Here is a 12,818-nt window from a genome sequence, read left to right on the forward strand (position 1 = left end):
TGCAAAGCACAAAGGGAAGAGAAATTGATGCGTAGTGTATTATATCTGTGCAACAGTTATTGAGCCTTTCTTTTAACAGTTTTAAATTTCAGTTACTGTGCACGTTAAAAACAATTTATAGTCTTTTCTACGCCCGTGTTTTGTTCTCACAGACACCCGGTAGCAAGTAACAAAACGACATTAAACTCCGGCAACAAGTCCTTTTTTGCAAAATCATAGACATGTAGTTACAAATCAAGTATAATGGGAACACAGAATGATCTTGGAGACTAACTGCTGTAACCGAATGCGACCAGGGTTTAAAGGCTGAACGAATGACTGACATCCACAGCGTAGAAAAGAGTTTGTGTGAACTTTAATGTAAGGACTTAAATATGCATATGTAGCTCACATTAAGCTATCATATGGCTTCAGAAGTAACACAGAATAATTCGCACAATCGGAAAAAAAAAAATTCTCGGATTTGGATCGGCCCTCTCTGACCGATACCCGATCCGAGAAAAATGGCACTATCAGACCCGATACCCGATATGAAAATCGGATCGGCGCATCCCTAAACAGAACATATTGCTGTGCCAAAACAATGTAGTGGTGAAAATTCTGCACCCTGCATGGGGACACTGGGTTTATTCTAATACAACAAAAAGTCACCAATGTGTAAGTGAGTAAAAAAAATTGTTCATTTCGACTGTTTTCAACTGCTTTCATCAAAACAGTACACATTGCTGTGCCAAAGCAATTTAGTGTGTATGTGTGTGCACTGCACACCTATTGTGGGAGTGAAATGCTGCAAAGCAGTTGCGTTCCGATTGCAAGCACAGAAAGACATCACAGGTCACACACCGCACTCGAGATTTCCCTGAGCATCCCTTTTTTCTGCAGCGCATCGGGTTTCTCAGGTTCGCCATCTCTGACAGATGACACGCAGAGGTTGAGCGAACTGAGATGTGGGGTACTGGAGTGTGACTGCCTTGTCGTGGTGCCTTGTTTAGGTTTGTATGGTCTTTCAGTACATGTTGACAATCAGACCCGAGCTTGCTCAGGTATGTCTGAGCCACTGTCATGCGAAACTCCAGGAACTGCATCATGTACTTTCTTGGTGTACCTATTTTGATGTTCTCTTGCCGTTACGAAAGCCAGCTGTTGGCTAAGGCAAGGTCCGTGAAGTGCATTATCATCCTCATTGTCCACTTCTTGATCCTCATTGTCCACTTCTTGGTTCTCACACTCATGCGGTAGTAGCTCATCATTCTGTCTCCCAAGTCAACCCCACCCATCTTGGAGTTGTACTCTCTTACAATGCTCGGCCGTGTGACAGTCAAATACTGTTTGTCCGTCTTGGACCATCGCTTGCAGGTGTCCTCAGGTTCTTTGCCATGAACAGTAGAAACAATCAGACCGGGCTTGTTGTCGAACCACTTTAATAATCTTCCCACAGATGGCGGCGCGTTCACACGCTGCGGCTTCTCTCTCTCCCGACAGAAAGGTGTTTTCGTGTTTTTTGTCTTGTGAGTCGCAGTGTTTTTGTACGTATTCGTCGCGTCTATCTGTCTCTAAGCGCGCATACAGTCGTGAGTTTCTGCTCGATGTCGGCAGAACACATTTTACCTTATTTGTATATTTGTATAGTTGTATTTTATACTTAATCTGTATATCTGTACTTATGTTCTACTGTTAGTGTTATCTGTATGCACCAAGGGTCTGAGAGTAACGCAATTTCAATTCTCTGTGTGTATGTGCTGTACATGTGGAAGAATTGACAATAAAGCAGACTTGAACTTGAACTTGAACTTTACCACACATGCCTTTCCATCCCCCCTGGTGACTGATGCTGAAGTACCTCTCCCTTGCTGTTTCATGACTTTGTCAGATGGTAGCTTCAGATGTGCTTCGGAGACCCTTTTCTTCATCACTGTACCAGTCAAGTACACCTGCTTTTCCAGCATCTGATCCACAGCATTCATGGTGGTAAACCATCTATCACAGTACACTTTTGTACCAGGATTCAGAGTTTGAGCGAAATGTGCAATGACCAGGCTCCCAAAACCCAGTCTCTCTGCATCCTGAACTTGTGCGAGTAGTGCATTTGCACCCTGGTACACCTCAAAGTCCAGTGCAAGGCCATCTGCTGAAGCCAGCACAAAGTTTTTCACTCCGATTGGATTAGGCTTCAGTGGGACATACTGTCTAAATGGACATGCTCCACTAAATGGGATCATCTGTTCATCGATTGACACCCATTCTGGTCGAGGCAGAAGCAGGCAGCCTTTTCGAATGCGATCTACGTTTTTCTGGGTTAGGTCCACGCTTGCGTTTACACACGGGTCCATTGGATCTTTGGAGCTCTGCACTCTCATCACTGCTTTGCTCATCACTGCTTTGCTGATTTGTTGAACTAGTGGAATCACTCAGCTCCACGCCAGGATCAGCAACATCACAGTCTGACAAATCTTCGACCTCTGAGTTGTTTTCTATAAATGATTGAAGTAGTCTTTCAATTAAAAAATGTAGACTTATTTGTGCCACATGCAAGAACTATACACTTGTAAACTGTTGGTTTCTTCACAAACTAAGTGTCACACACACACACACACACACACACGCAAATGCACACACACATACGCACTCACACACACACACACACAGAGGGATGGACAAAAGTGGAAACTACATAAGGCTATAAATCTATAGAGCGTCGATATATTTAGCAAACACATGCAGCATTTAGAGAAAATCACTACAAAGATCTAATCTTATATTACACTAAGTAAGATTAAGGTCAAAGTCACCAACATACCGGGAATTGCAAGCAAAAACAGCATTATGAGGTAAACACACACACACAAATACATGAAATTTCAACCCATGTATGCTGACTGTACAACACAAAAACGCATAGAATAGTCCTGGTGTCCTCATACGAGTACTTACAACATAACAGCGTCTTAGCTTGTGACTTTAGAAAAAACTTGTCAAATCTGTATGTCATGTCATACTACAAATGTTCTTAAGTATAAATAAACAAGTCTCAACAAAAAAAAATGATGAGGATATTTACTTTTTTCACTTTGATCTCGGCTGTGGCTGTAGAAGGTCTTCGCTGATATTGCTGCCATCTTTCTACATGAATGAGTGTACTTTGGTTTTGCAACCACTAGATGGCACTGCCAGCTGTCTTTAATGAGGAAAACAGCTCTAAGTTAAGCAGATTGAAGTATATGGTGCAGGAAGCCTAAAACGTAATGTCCTCATATGAGGACGCAGGGTCGTAGGAGGTTAACTGATTCGGCCATCGGGAAGACATGAGGGAAGAAGTAGCAGACAATGCCCTCCACTGATCTCTGTCTTGAGCTATCTTGAGGAGCTGTGGCAAGGGTCTGTCAGTCCACTCCATCAGATTGTCAGTCCAACTCTTCCTTTGACGCGACCACCTTTCACTGTGCCCTGAAGAATGGTCTTGGAGAGGGTATTGTGGCACGTCACATGGCCAAACCACTGGAGTTTCCACCTCTTCATAATGGCCAGCAGAGGATCATGGGAGCTTACCAGGCTGGTGCATCTGTCTCGGACATAGTCATTGGTTTTTCGCTCTAAATAGGTAATGCCCATGAGCTTTCTGAGGCATTTGAATTCAAAGGCCTGAATCCTTCTCTTGTCTTCAGCTAGAAGTGTCCATGCCTCACAACTGTATAGCAGGACGGAAACCACAAATGACTTGAACAGGAGGTACTTTGTGCAAAAGTTGATGCTTTTGCTTCTAAAGATCTTTTGGAGCCTTGTCATTACAGCAGTTGCTGTAGCAATTCTGATACGGATTTCTGCTGTGCAAGAGCCATATTTGGATAATGTTGCTCCCAAGTATTTAAATCCTTCTACCTCTCTAAGCTTTTGCCCTCCCATGGTAATGTTAGTGGTGGTGTCTTTAAAGGAACACTCCACTATTTTTGAAAACAGGCTCATTTTCCAACTCCCCTAGAGTTAAACAGTTGAGTTTTACTGTTTTCAAATCCATTCAGCAGATCTCCGGGTCTGCCGGTAGCACTTTCAGTGATGATACAATTTACAATATTACGCAGCCCCTGAAAATAGGCTTATTGGAAGTTACCTGGGGACTATTTTCAGGCGCTGCGTAATATCATTGCGCCTGCTGCACCGATGGTACGGCAGCAAAGTTCCTTGATTATTACGCCGGAATGAGAGTATAGTTCCTAGCCATATCGGCCTAGAAAATCGCAACTTTTCATTTTCCGTTGGTCTTAGTACATGATGTAACTACAGAAGAGTCAAGTTTTAAATAGGAAAAATATAGAAACTCTTTGGTCATTTTTGAGTGAGATGCTAACGGTCTGAAAAATAGTGGAGTGTTCCTTTAATGCTGTTGACCATGACCTTAGATTTTTCTGTGCTGATTTCGATGGCATATGCACCTGTCCTCTCTACTAGCTTGTTGGTCAGTTCTTGTAGTTCTTGGTTGCTGCCAGCCAAGAGATCTATATCATCAGCAAATCTAAGGTTGCATATTGCTCTGCCATTGATGGAGATGGATGTATGATGGTCTTGGAGAGTCTCTAGCATTATCTGCTCCAGGAACAGGTTGAAGAGTATAGGTGACAGTACGCATCCTTGTCTCACTCCTACGGTTGTTGGGAAAAAAATCCCCAATTTGGTTATTTAGGAGGACAGCGCTACTTGTTCTTTCATACAAGGCCTTCACTATCTCTACTATTCCCTCATCGATCTTAAAATTCCTGAGTACTTGCCATAGGCCATCATGCCACACCCTATCAAAGCCTTTTTTTAAAGTGCATGAATGATGAACAGCCTTACATGTTATTACATGTTTGATAGTTAATGCATTAATCAACATTTAGGGGTTAACTAAATCAAACCGTTTGTAAAAGAAGGAATAAAAAATATACTTAAAAAAAGAGATATTAATATCAATGTTTCATTTATTTTTTACCATTATTTACAAATATTTTTGATGCAATTAATAACTAAAAGTTAACCAAATATTTAATTTAATGTAGTTTTTTTTTCATAAGGAGGTTTTGAGTTTACAACAGTGATTATGAGACTGTGATGCTGTTTCAATCAATATCTACTCATATGTGTATTAATACAGAGAGACCAAAACCAGTAGTGAAGGTGACTCCAGATCAGCGTGTGTTCAGAGGAGAGACAGTCACTCTCACATGTGACATACAGAGAGGAAACATTCAGTGGACATACAGCTGGTTTAAAGATGGTTCAGTCATCAGACGCGTCACTGAGAGAGTCTACACCATCACATCTGTGTCTGATAATAGTGGTGAATACAGCTGTAGAGGAGAGAGATCAGACTCACAGAGATCAGACACCAGTGCTGCTGTTACACTGACTGTATCAGGTGAGTCTTCAGATTCACATCTGTTTAATGCTCATTTAAATCAATATTTGTGGCTCAACACTTTTCTTATACTCTTCTGTATCAGCCACAACTTTCATCTGCAGAGGACTGAAACAATTAACTTTTTAAGACCTGTTCACATCAAGAAAATAACAATAAGAAAACATATCTGTATTAGTGTCCACACCAATTAATAATTATGTTCTTTTTAATATGAGTATATGCTGCGTTTAATCATCTGACACTTTAAATGCTTTGCACTTTAAAGCAGGATGGATTCTGATTCATCATTATTTTTTTATTTTACAATTTATTTTCATTTTGTATTTTCATAATTTAATTATTAGCTTTTCATCAGCTCACAAACCCCCTGCAAGTTCCCTCATGATCCTCAGTTTGGGAAACTTGTCTCTCCCTTTGAAGAATCAGTCAAGGCACAGAGATGCCAAAATTAAACTTTATTGGTGGAGACAACAAAAAAAAGCGGACTGGATTATTCAGTGTGTTTGCTTTATTATTTTTATCTAAAGACCATGTTTAAAGGCCATGTGGCATAAAAGAGCCCTTGGTATCAGTGTGGATGCAAGCTCAGTGGAAATGAGACATACAGTGTTAAATCACAGACTCCTAAAATCACTGCTTCATCCAGTCTATTCTACAAACATATCTCAGATGTCTGATAAAAATTAGGTGACTTACAGTGATGTTAAATGAGCTAATGAAGTCTTCAGATAGTCTGTTGAAGTTGAGTGAGATTCAGTTGCTCCTCATATGAGGTTGTAGTTGGAGGTCTTCAGCTCTCCTTCAGCAGGCGCTTCATTCTGCTTTCTGTGACGAGTCAGAGGTGTTTGTCTGAGGACGAAAACTAATCAAAACAAATGTTATAAAATATGAGTTAAAATAATGAATATAATTATTTTTATTAAAAAAAAAAAAACAGTTTGACTTGCTATATTTTTGTCTTTCTTCACAGATTTATCCAGATCTACACTGACTGTAACTCCAGACAGTCCTGTATTCACTGGAGAGACAGTCAATCTGAAGTGTGTGATTGAGTCTGACAATAACTGGAGATATGAGTGGTATAAAGGCAGCTACAGAGTAATGTCACAGACGTCTGAGCGTTACACTGTAAACAGAGACACTCTCACTATCAGAGGAGCTACTACGTCTGATCAGGATCAGTACTGGTGTAGAGGACAGAGAAATGAAAGACCAAAATCTTCACACTCAAGCTCTGCTGTTTATCTCACTGTGATGGGTGAGTTAAATATCATTGACCTCCTAAACTCTACTACATGTATGATAATTTATTCAGATGACACACTTTGAATCTACAACCTCCTGAAGTTCTCAGAATAACATATTAAACACCATTAAGTTAAAGAGATAAAAAAAAAATCTAATGTTGAATCACATTAAACCTGTAGTGAATCAGACGGAGGAGAGACCATCACTCTCCTCTCCACATCTCTCCTCTTTAACATCAGTGTGATCATGTTTCTGACTAGTTCACTGAAAGAGCTCTGTCTTCTTTCTTCACAGATTTCCCCACATCTACACTGACTGTGACACCAGACAGTCCTGTATTCACTGGAGAGACAGTCAATCTGAAGTGTGAGATTGAGTCTTACAATAACTGGAGATGGAGAAATGACAGGACATACGGCTGGACATCTGACTGGACACCTGACTGGAGATATGAGTGGTATAAAGGCACAGACAGTGTAATGTTACAGCCGTCTGCGCATTACACTGTAAACAGAGACACTCTCACTATCAGAGGAGCTACTGAGTCTGATCGGGATCAGTACATGTGTAAAGGACAGAGAGATGAAAAACCAAAATCATCTCTCTCAAGCTCTGCTGTTTCTCTCACTGTGACGGGTGAGTTAAATATCATTGCCCTCATAAACTCTCGCTAATATGATCACATACCTAGTTGAGAGACTGTAGTTTTGTTGAAAATGCGTATTATACTATCTTGTTTATTGAACATAACTTAGTATATACTGTTTTCTGCCTAATACCTGTTAATAGTATGTGAAACAAGTCACATTATGAAACAATAAATAATTCAAACTTTAGTATCAGTCACATTACCTCATCACATTACAATTTAAATTCAGCACTCTTTTGTTCACATAAGGAAAAGTGCTCATGATAATTTGATGTTTCATCAATATCAATACTCATATGTGTATTAATACAGAGGGACCAAAACCAGGTTTTGGCCCAATGAAGGTATCCAATGGTGGCTGAAGGTTTCCTGAGTATTCGGTCTTTTCAGTGCACAAAGTAATTTAATTTCAATTTAATTCTAATCTGACTTTATTATTACCTCGGATTTAGAGTAGAATGCCAATTATTATTGATCATTGATTGTATAATTTATCTAGACATCTGATTATTATATTTAACTCTTTAATCTTATTGAATCTTATTAATCTTATTCATATAACACTATGAGTCTCGTACCAAATGGATATATGGAGTTCATACTCACAAACTCATCAGTCTTGGTCATTAGACAGAGACGGCTGACTAATATTCTAGAAGGCCCGTAACTTTGCTCATTCTAGAACATATTATTTAGTCCCCATAGATCTGAACACACTTAATTAAGGTAAGACTATCTAACCAGAGGTCATGACCATAGAACTGTAAGGAGTGAAATGATTTCCTTATGAAATCAATTCCTCATGAAGCCAAAACTCAGGAACTCACACAAAACAGATGCCATGCAATAAAACAATAAAACTCATCTGGAGAAGAGATCTCCCAAGAAAGCAAACAACACCAGCCTGACCAAACGTATCCCCTTGTTCATTTACGACCCCCTTCCTCCCTCTCCCCTCCCTGCCTCTGAATCTCCCCTCTCACTCTTCTCCCCCAAATGCAAGAATATCCCTATGCCACATGTGTTATATCGTGTGGATATGTTGTTTCCCTTTCATGTTTGGTATCATTCTGAGCGATGTTAGGTCCTTAATGAACGAATAATTGAAACTATGGGATTTCCAGAATACTCAAATATCTAAATTAATAAACAATTGATATGTGTGATCAGTTTTTAATTAGAAACATTGCCTAAATTTAGTGATCACTTAAAATTGGAGTCAGATTGAAAACGGAGCTAAACTAAAATTTACACTAAACCCTGAAAAATTCAGAAGCGCAAGTAAAAGACCGAATATGCATTAAACCTTCAACCAGGCTGCTGGATTCCGCTTTTTGGGCTGGCGGTTGGATTCTTACAGAACCAAGTTGACCAACTTAACTTCCTCTAATGGTAACTTTATATACTCATGCTGTGGTTTTCCACGTATACTTAGTTAGAATAATATTACAATAATCAGAGGTTGAGGCTCACCCTATTTAGATTGGTCAACAACACTGTTGTTCTGAACGGAAAAACCTTTACAGTTTAAGTATACATGACTAATGCCAATGTGTTAGTCAGAACATCTACTAGGGTCAATAATCTCAGAGTAAGTCAGAATAAAGTCAAATGTACCAATTTATTATCAGTCAGGTAAATATGTATTATGCCAATTACATAGTCAATTCAGATATATCAAATGAAATGAATACAAGACATCAAATTCTCAAAGATAAATCTGAGAGTAAAAGATGCATACCCAACTTCATAAAAATACATAGTATGGAGTATAGACACAATCCACACTACTGGCTCATCTGGCTACAGAAACACACTGATCTTCTTGCAACATTTCCTTAAGTACTCAGACCAAGACAAACATCCTTCAAATGCAGACAGGAACTAACAATTGGAATTTGCATTGATCGAGGCCTTGACATGGAGAGTTTACACCTTTTGGGGACAGATGGTAATTTGCAGGCACGTGCACACATAGACATCAGAGGGGGCTTGAGCACCTGCCCTTTTTCTTCCTCTAGAGAAAGTGCCCTTTTTTCTGGGGAGGTTTTTTTTTTTTTTAATAAATGAATATATGTATTATGTGTGCGTGTGTGTGTATATCTGTTTGAGCACAGCTTTCCTTGTCAAACAAATTAAAAATCTAAATATCAGGTCGGGTCGGAAAATGTTGAGACTCTGTCGAGTTTCGATGCCTTTCTCTTTCCGCATCTCCGCAACACAGCAGTGTAGCGTACTTTGATAAGCACATCATAGACAGACAGAGAGCCGCAGAAGTGAAGCCCCCCCTCCCTTTCCAGTTGTGTTTGTCTTGGTGTGGAGGTGAGTGGTGATGAACAAAAGACTAAGCTATCTGTGCCTCAAATTTACAGCTAATTATCCAAAAGACAAAAAGGCAAATATAGTTAATTTGTCTCGCTAACATCCATGACTCATGAGCAACCATGTAATAAGTTAGCTAAAGTTTAGCTAAGGCAATATATCATGGGCATACAGGCTTACTGGAGAAACAACAGCTGAATACAGTAAAATGAATATCGTTATTAATCGCATCGTGGCCGCATCAACACCTCAGGTGTGCATTATTTCTCTAATAATTCAACGGCCTGGAGTCGGAGTTCCACTTATACTACGGTTGCCACACCTCAAGACATTGATCAGATGATATATTTCAAGGCATTCGTCTGTTTTTTGCACTTAAAATGCTATTGTGAGTAGGATTAATTTCTTCCGCATCTCATCCAATGCCTCCGTTGCTAATTCCAAAATGTCTATATTGCCTCTCTGATGAGCCTGTGTGTCTCTCAAAATTCGGTTCGGCAGCAGCGTCTCTACTAACAGTGAAACTTTAAGTTCATTTTCTTCACGAACAGCGCTACATGATATACAGAAATATCATGTAGCTTTTAAAATAAAATCACCAGAGTAGCGATAACCAAGTTGTGTATGTGCGTCTGTGAGGGAGAGAGAGCAGGCGAGATCGAGTATGTGATTTACCTACATAATAAAATGTAATTATGTGGCAAAACATGGAAATTGTTACGGGCAAACAAGACGTGAGACATGCGGATCCATCCGCAAGCTTTATTTAAGGAAGTGGTCAACACAGGTGAGGGTCAGACGATGGCAAACAGATATATTGAGGGCAAGACACAAGAATAGTCCAGTGGATGGGCGTGGGGTCGATCTCCAGCGAACAAAGTCCAAACAGGGTAATCCAAAGGGTAATTACGAAACACAGGCGATGGTCCAGGCGAGGAGTAAACAGTATTCAAACAGGGCGAGACGAAGGGGTAATCCGAAATACACAGGCAATGATCAGAACAAAGAAAACAGACTAGGCAAGACTAAGCTAAGACTAGGAAACTTAAAGCAGGCTTCGTAATGTAGCTATTACTGACTAGCGATATGCGCATACAATACTCGGCAGTGAGAGAGAGGAAGTCCATGGCTTATGTAGGGTGTGTGATTGGTTACAGCTGTGTGCAATCAGTTCAATGGATGATGGGAAATGTAGTCCGTGGTTGTATATCTGTTTGAGCACAGCTTTCCTTGTCAAACAAATTAAAAATCTAAATATCAGGTCGGGTCGGAAAATGTTGAGACTCTGTCGAGTTTCGATGCCTTTCTCTTTCCGCATCTCCGCAACACAGCAGTGTAGCGTACTTTGATAAGCACATCATAGACAGACAGAGAGCCGCAGAAGTGAAGCCCCCCCTCCCTTTCCAGTTGTGTTTGTCTTGGTGTGGAGGTGAGTGGTGATGAACAAAAGACTAAGCTATCTGTGCCTCAAATTTACAGCTAATTATCCAAAAGACAAAAAGGCAAATATAGTTAATTTGTCTCGCTAACATCCATGACTCATGAGCAACCATGTAATAAGTTAGCTAAAGTTTAGCTAAGGCAATATATCATGGGCATACAGGCTTACTGGAGAAACAACAGCTGAATACAGTAAAATGAATATCGTTATTAATCGCATCGTGGCCGCATCAACACCTCAGGTGTGCATTATTTCTCTAATAATTCAACGGCCTGGAGTCGGAGTTCCACTTATACTACGGTTGCCACACCTCAAGACATTGATCAGATGATATATTTCAAGGCATTCGTCTGTTTTTTGCACTTAAAATGCTATTGTGAGTAGGATTAATTTCTTCCGCATCTCATCCAATGCCTCCGTTGCTAATTCCAAAATGTCTATATTGCCTCTCTGATGAGCCTGTGTGTCTCTCAAAATTCGGTTCGGCAGCAGCGTCTCTACTAACAGTGAAACTTTAAGTTCATTTTCTTCACGAACAGCGCTACATGATATACAGAAATATCATGTAGCTTTTAAAATAAAATCACCAGAGTAGCGATAACCAAGTTGTGTATGTGCGTCTGTGAGGGAGAGAGAGCAGGCGAGATCGAGTATGTGATTTACCTACATAATAAAATGTAATTATGTGGCAAAACATGGAAATTGTTACGGGCAAACAAGACGTGAGACATGCGGATCCATCCGCAAGCTTTATTTAAGGAAGTGGTCAACACAGGTGAGGGTCAGACGATGGCAAACAGATATATTGAGGGCAAGACACAAGAATAGTCCAGTGGATGGGCGTGGGGTCGATCTCCAGCGAACAAAGTCCAAACAGGGTAATCCAAAGGGTAATTACGAAACACAGGCGATGGTCCAGGCGAGGAGTAAACAGTATTCAAACAGGGCGAGACGAAGGGGTAATCCGAAATACACAGGCAATGATCAGAACAAAGAAAACAGACTAGGCAAGACTAAGCTAAGACTAGGAAACTTAAAGCAGGCTTCGTAATGTAGCTATTACTGACTAGCGATATGCGCATACAATACTCGGCAGTGAGAGAGAGGAAGTCCATGGCTTATGTAAGGTGTGTGATTGGTTACAGCTGTGTGCAATCAGTGCAATGGATGATGGGAAATGTAGTCCGTGGTGACGTGTAACAGTCTGTGTAGTGAGAGAGTCAATATGATGGATGAGTGACCTCTGGTGGCGATCGGACAGAAGTCCATGGACAGGATTCGTAACAATTTAGCTTGCAGTAAAATCAATAGTTTTAATTTTTTTTAACAATTATTAGGCAGGTAATTTGAGCATACTCTGTTTAGAGAAGGAGCGGCTTCCAGACGCTCCAAAACACTTTACGATTCCGGAGGGTGGTGGAGTGGAGGCGGAACAGGGGGAGGGATGGAGGGCCAGGTCCACGTGGAAGTGGAGAGACCGGGGACTGGTCCACCATAGAAGGACAGAAGACCTCCACGACGGAACAGAAGCCCACCAGGGCAGAGCAGATGGGACAAAAGACCACCAGGGCGGAGCAGGCAGAACAGAAGACCACCAGAGCAGTTTAGAAGACCACCAGGCTGGAGCAGGAACCCAAGGCAGGAACTGGGACCTGGGCAAAATTGAAAAACAGGAAACAGACAGTGCATTCACAGTCTCAAGGAGCGAGGCAGGGAACACAAGAAGTTCATCCATAGTCTCCCTGGTGACCACTGAATGGGTAGAC

General features: G+C 40.7%; 1 protein-coding gene across 1 annotated transcript in view; it reads left to right on the forward strand.

Annotated features, from left to right (window-relative positions):
- The window catches only part of LOC107670791 (Fc receptor-like protein 5), a 20,000-nt gene that overhangs the window by 971 nt on the left and 6,211 nt on the right, over nucleotides 1-12,818 (forward strand). Inside the window, exons 2-4 of the mRNA XM_016463560.1 lie at nucleotides 5,126-5,389; nucleotides 6,363-6,650; nucleotides 6,935-7,276. Coding sequence (XP_016319046.1) covers nucleotides 5,126-5,389; nucleotides 6,363-6,650; nucleotides 6,935-7,276 — 894 coding nt within the window. The remainder of the gene's footprint in view (nucleotides 1-5,125; nucleotides 5,390-6,362; nucleotides 6,651-6,934; nucleotides 7,277-12,818) is intronic.

This window comes from Sinocyclocheilus anshuiensis, unplaced genomic scaffold, assembly GCF_001515605.1.
Source record: "Sinocyclocheilus anshuiensis isolate Anshui unplaced genomic scaffold, SAMN03320099.WGS_v1.1 scaffold1402, whole genome shotgun sequence".
In the NCBI taxonomy this organism is placed as follows: Eukaryota; Metazoa; Chordata; class Actinopteri; order Cypriniformes; family Cyprinidae; genus Sinocyclocheilus; species Sinocyclocheilus anshuiensis.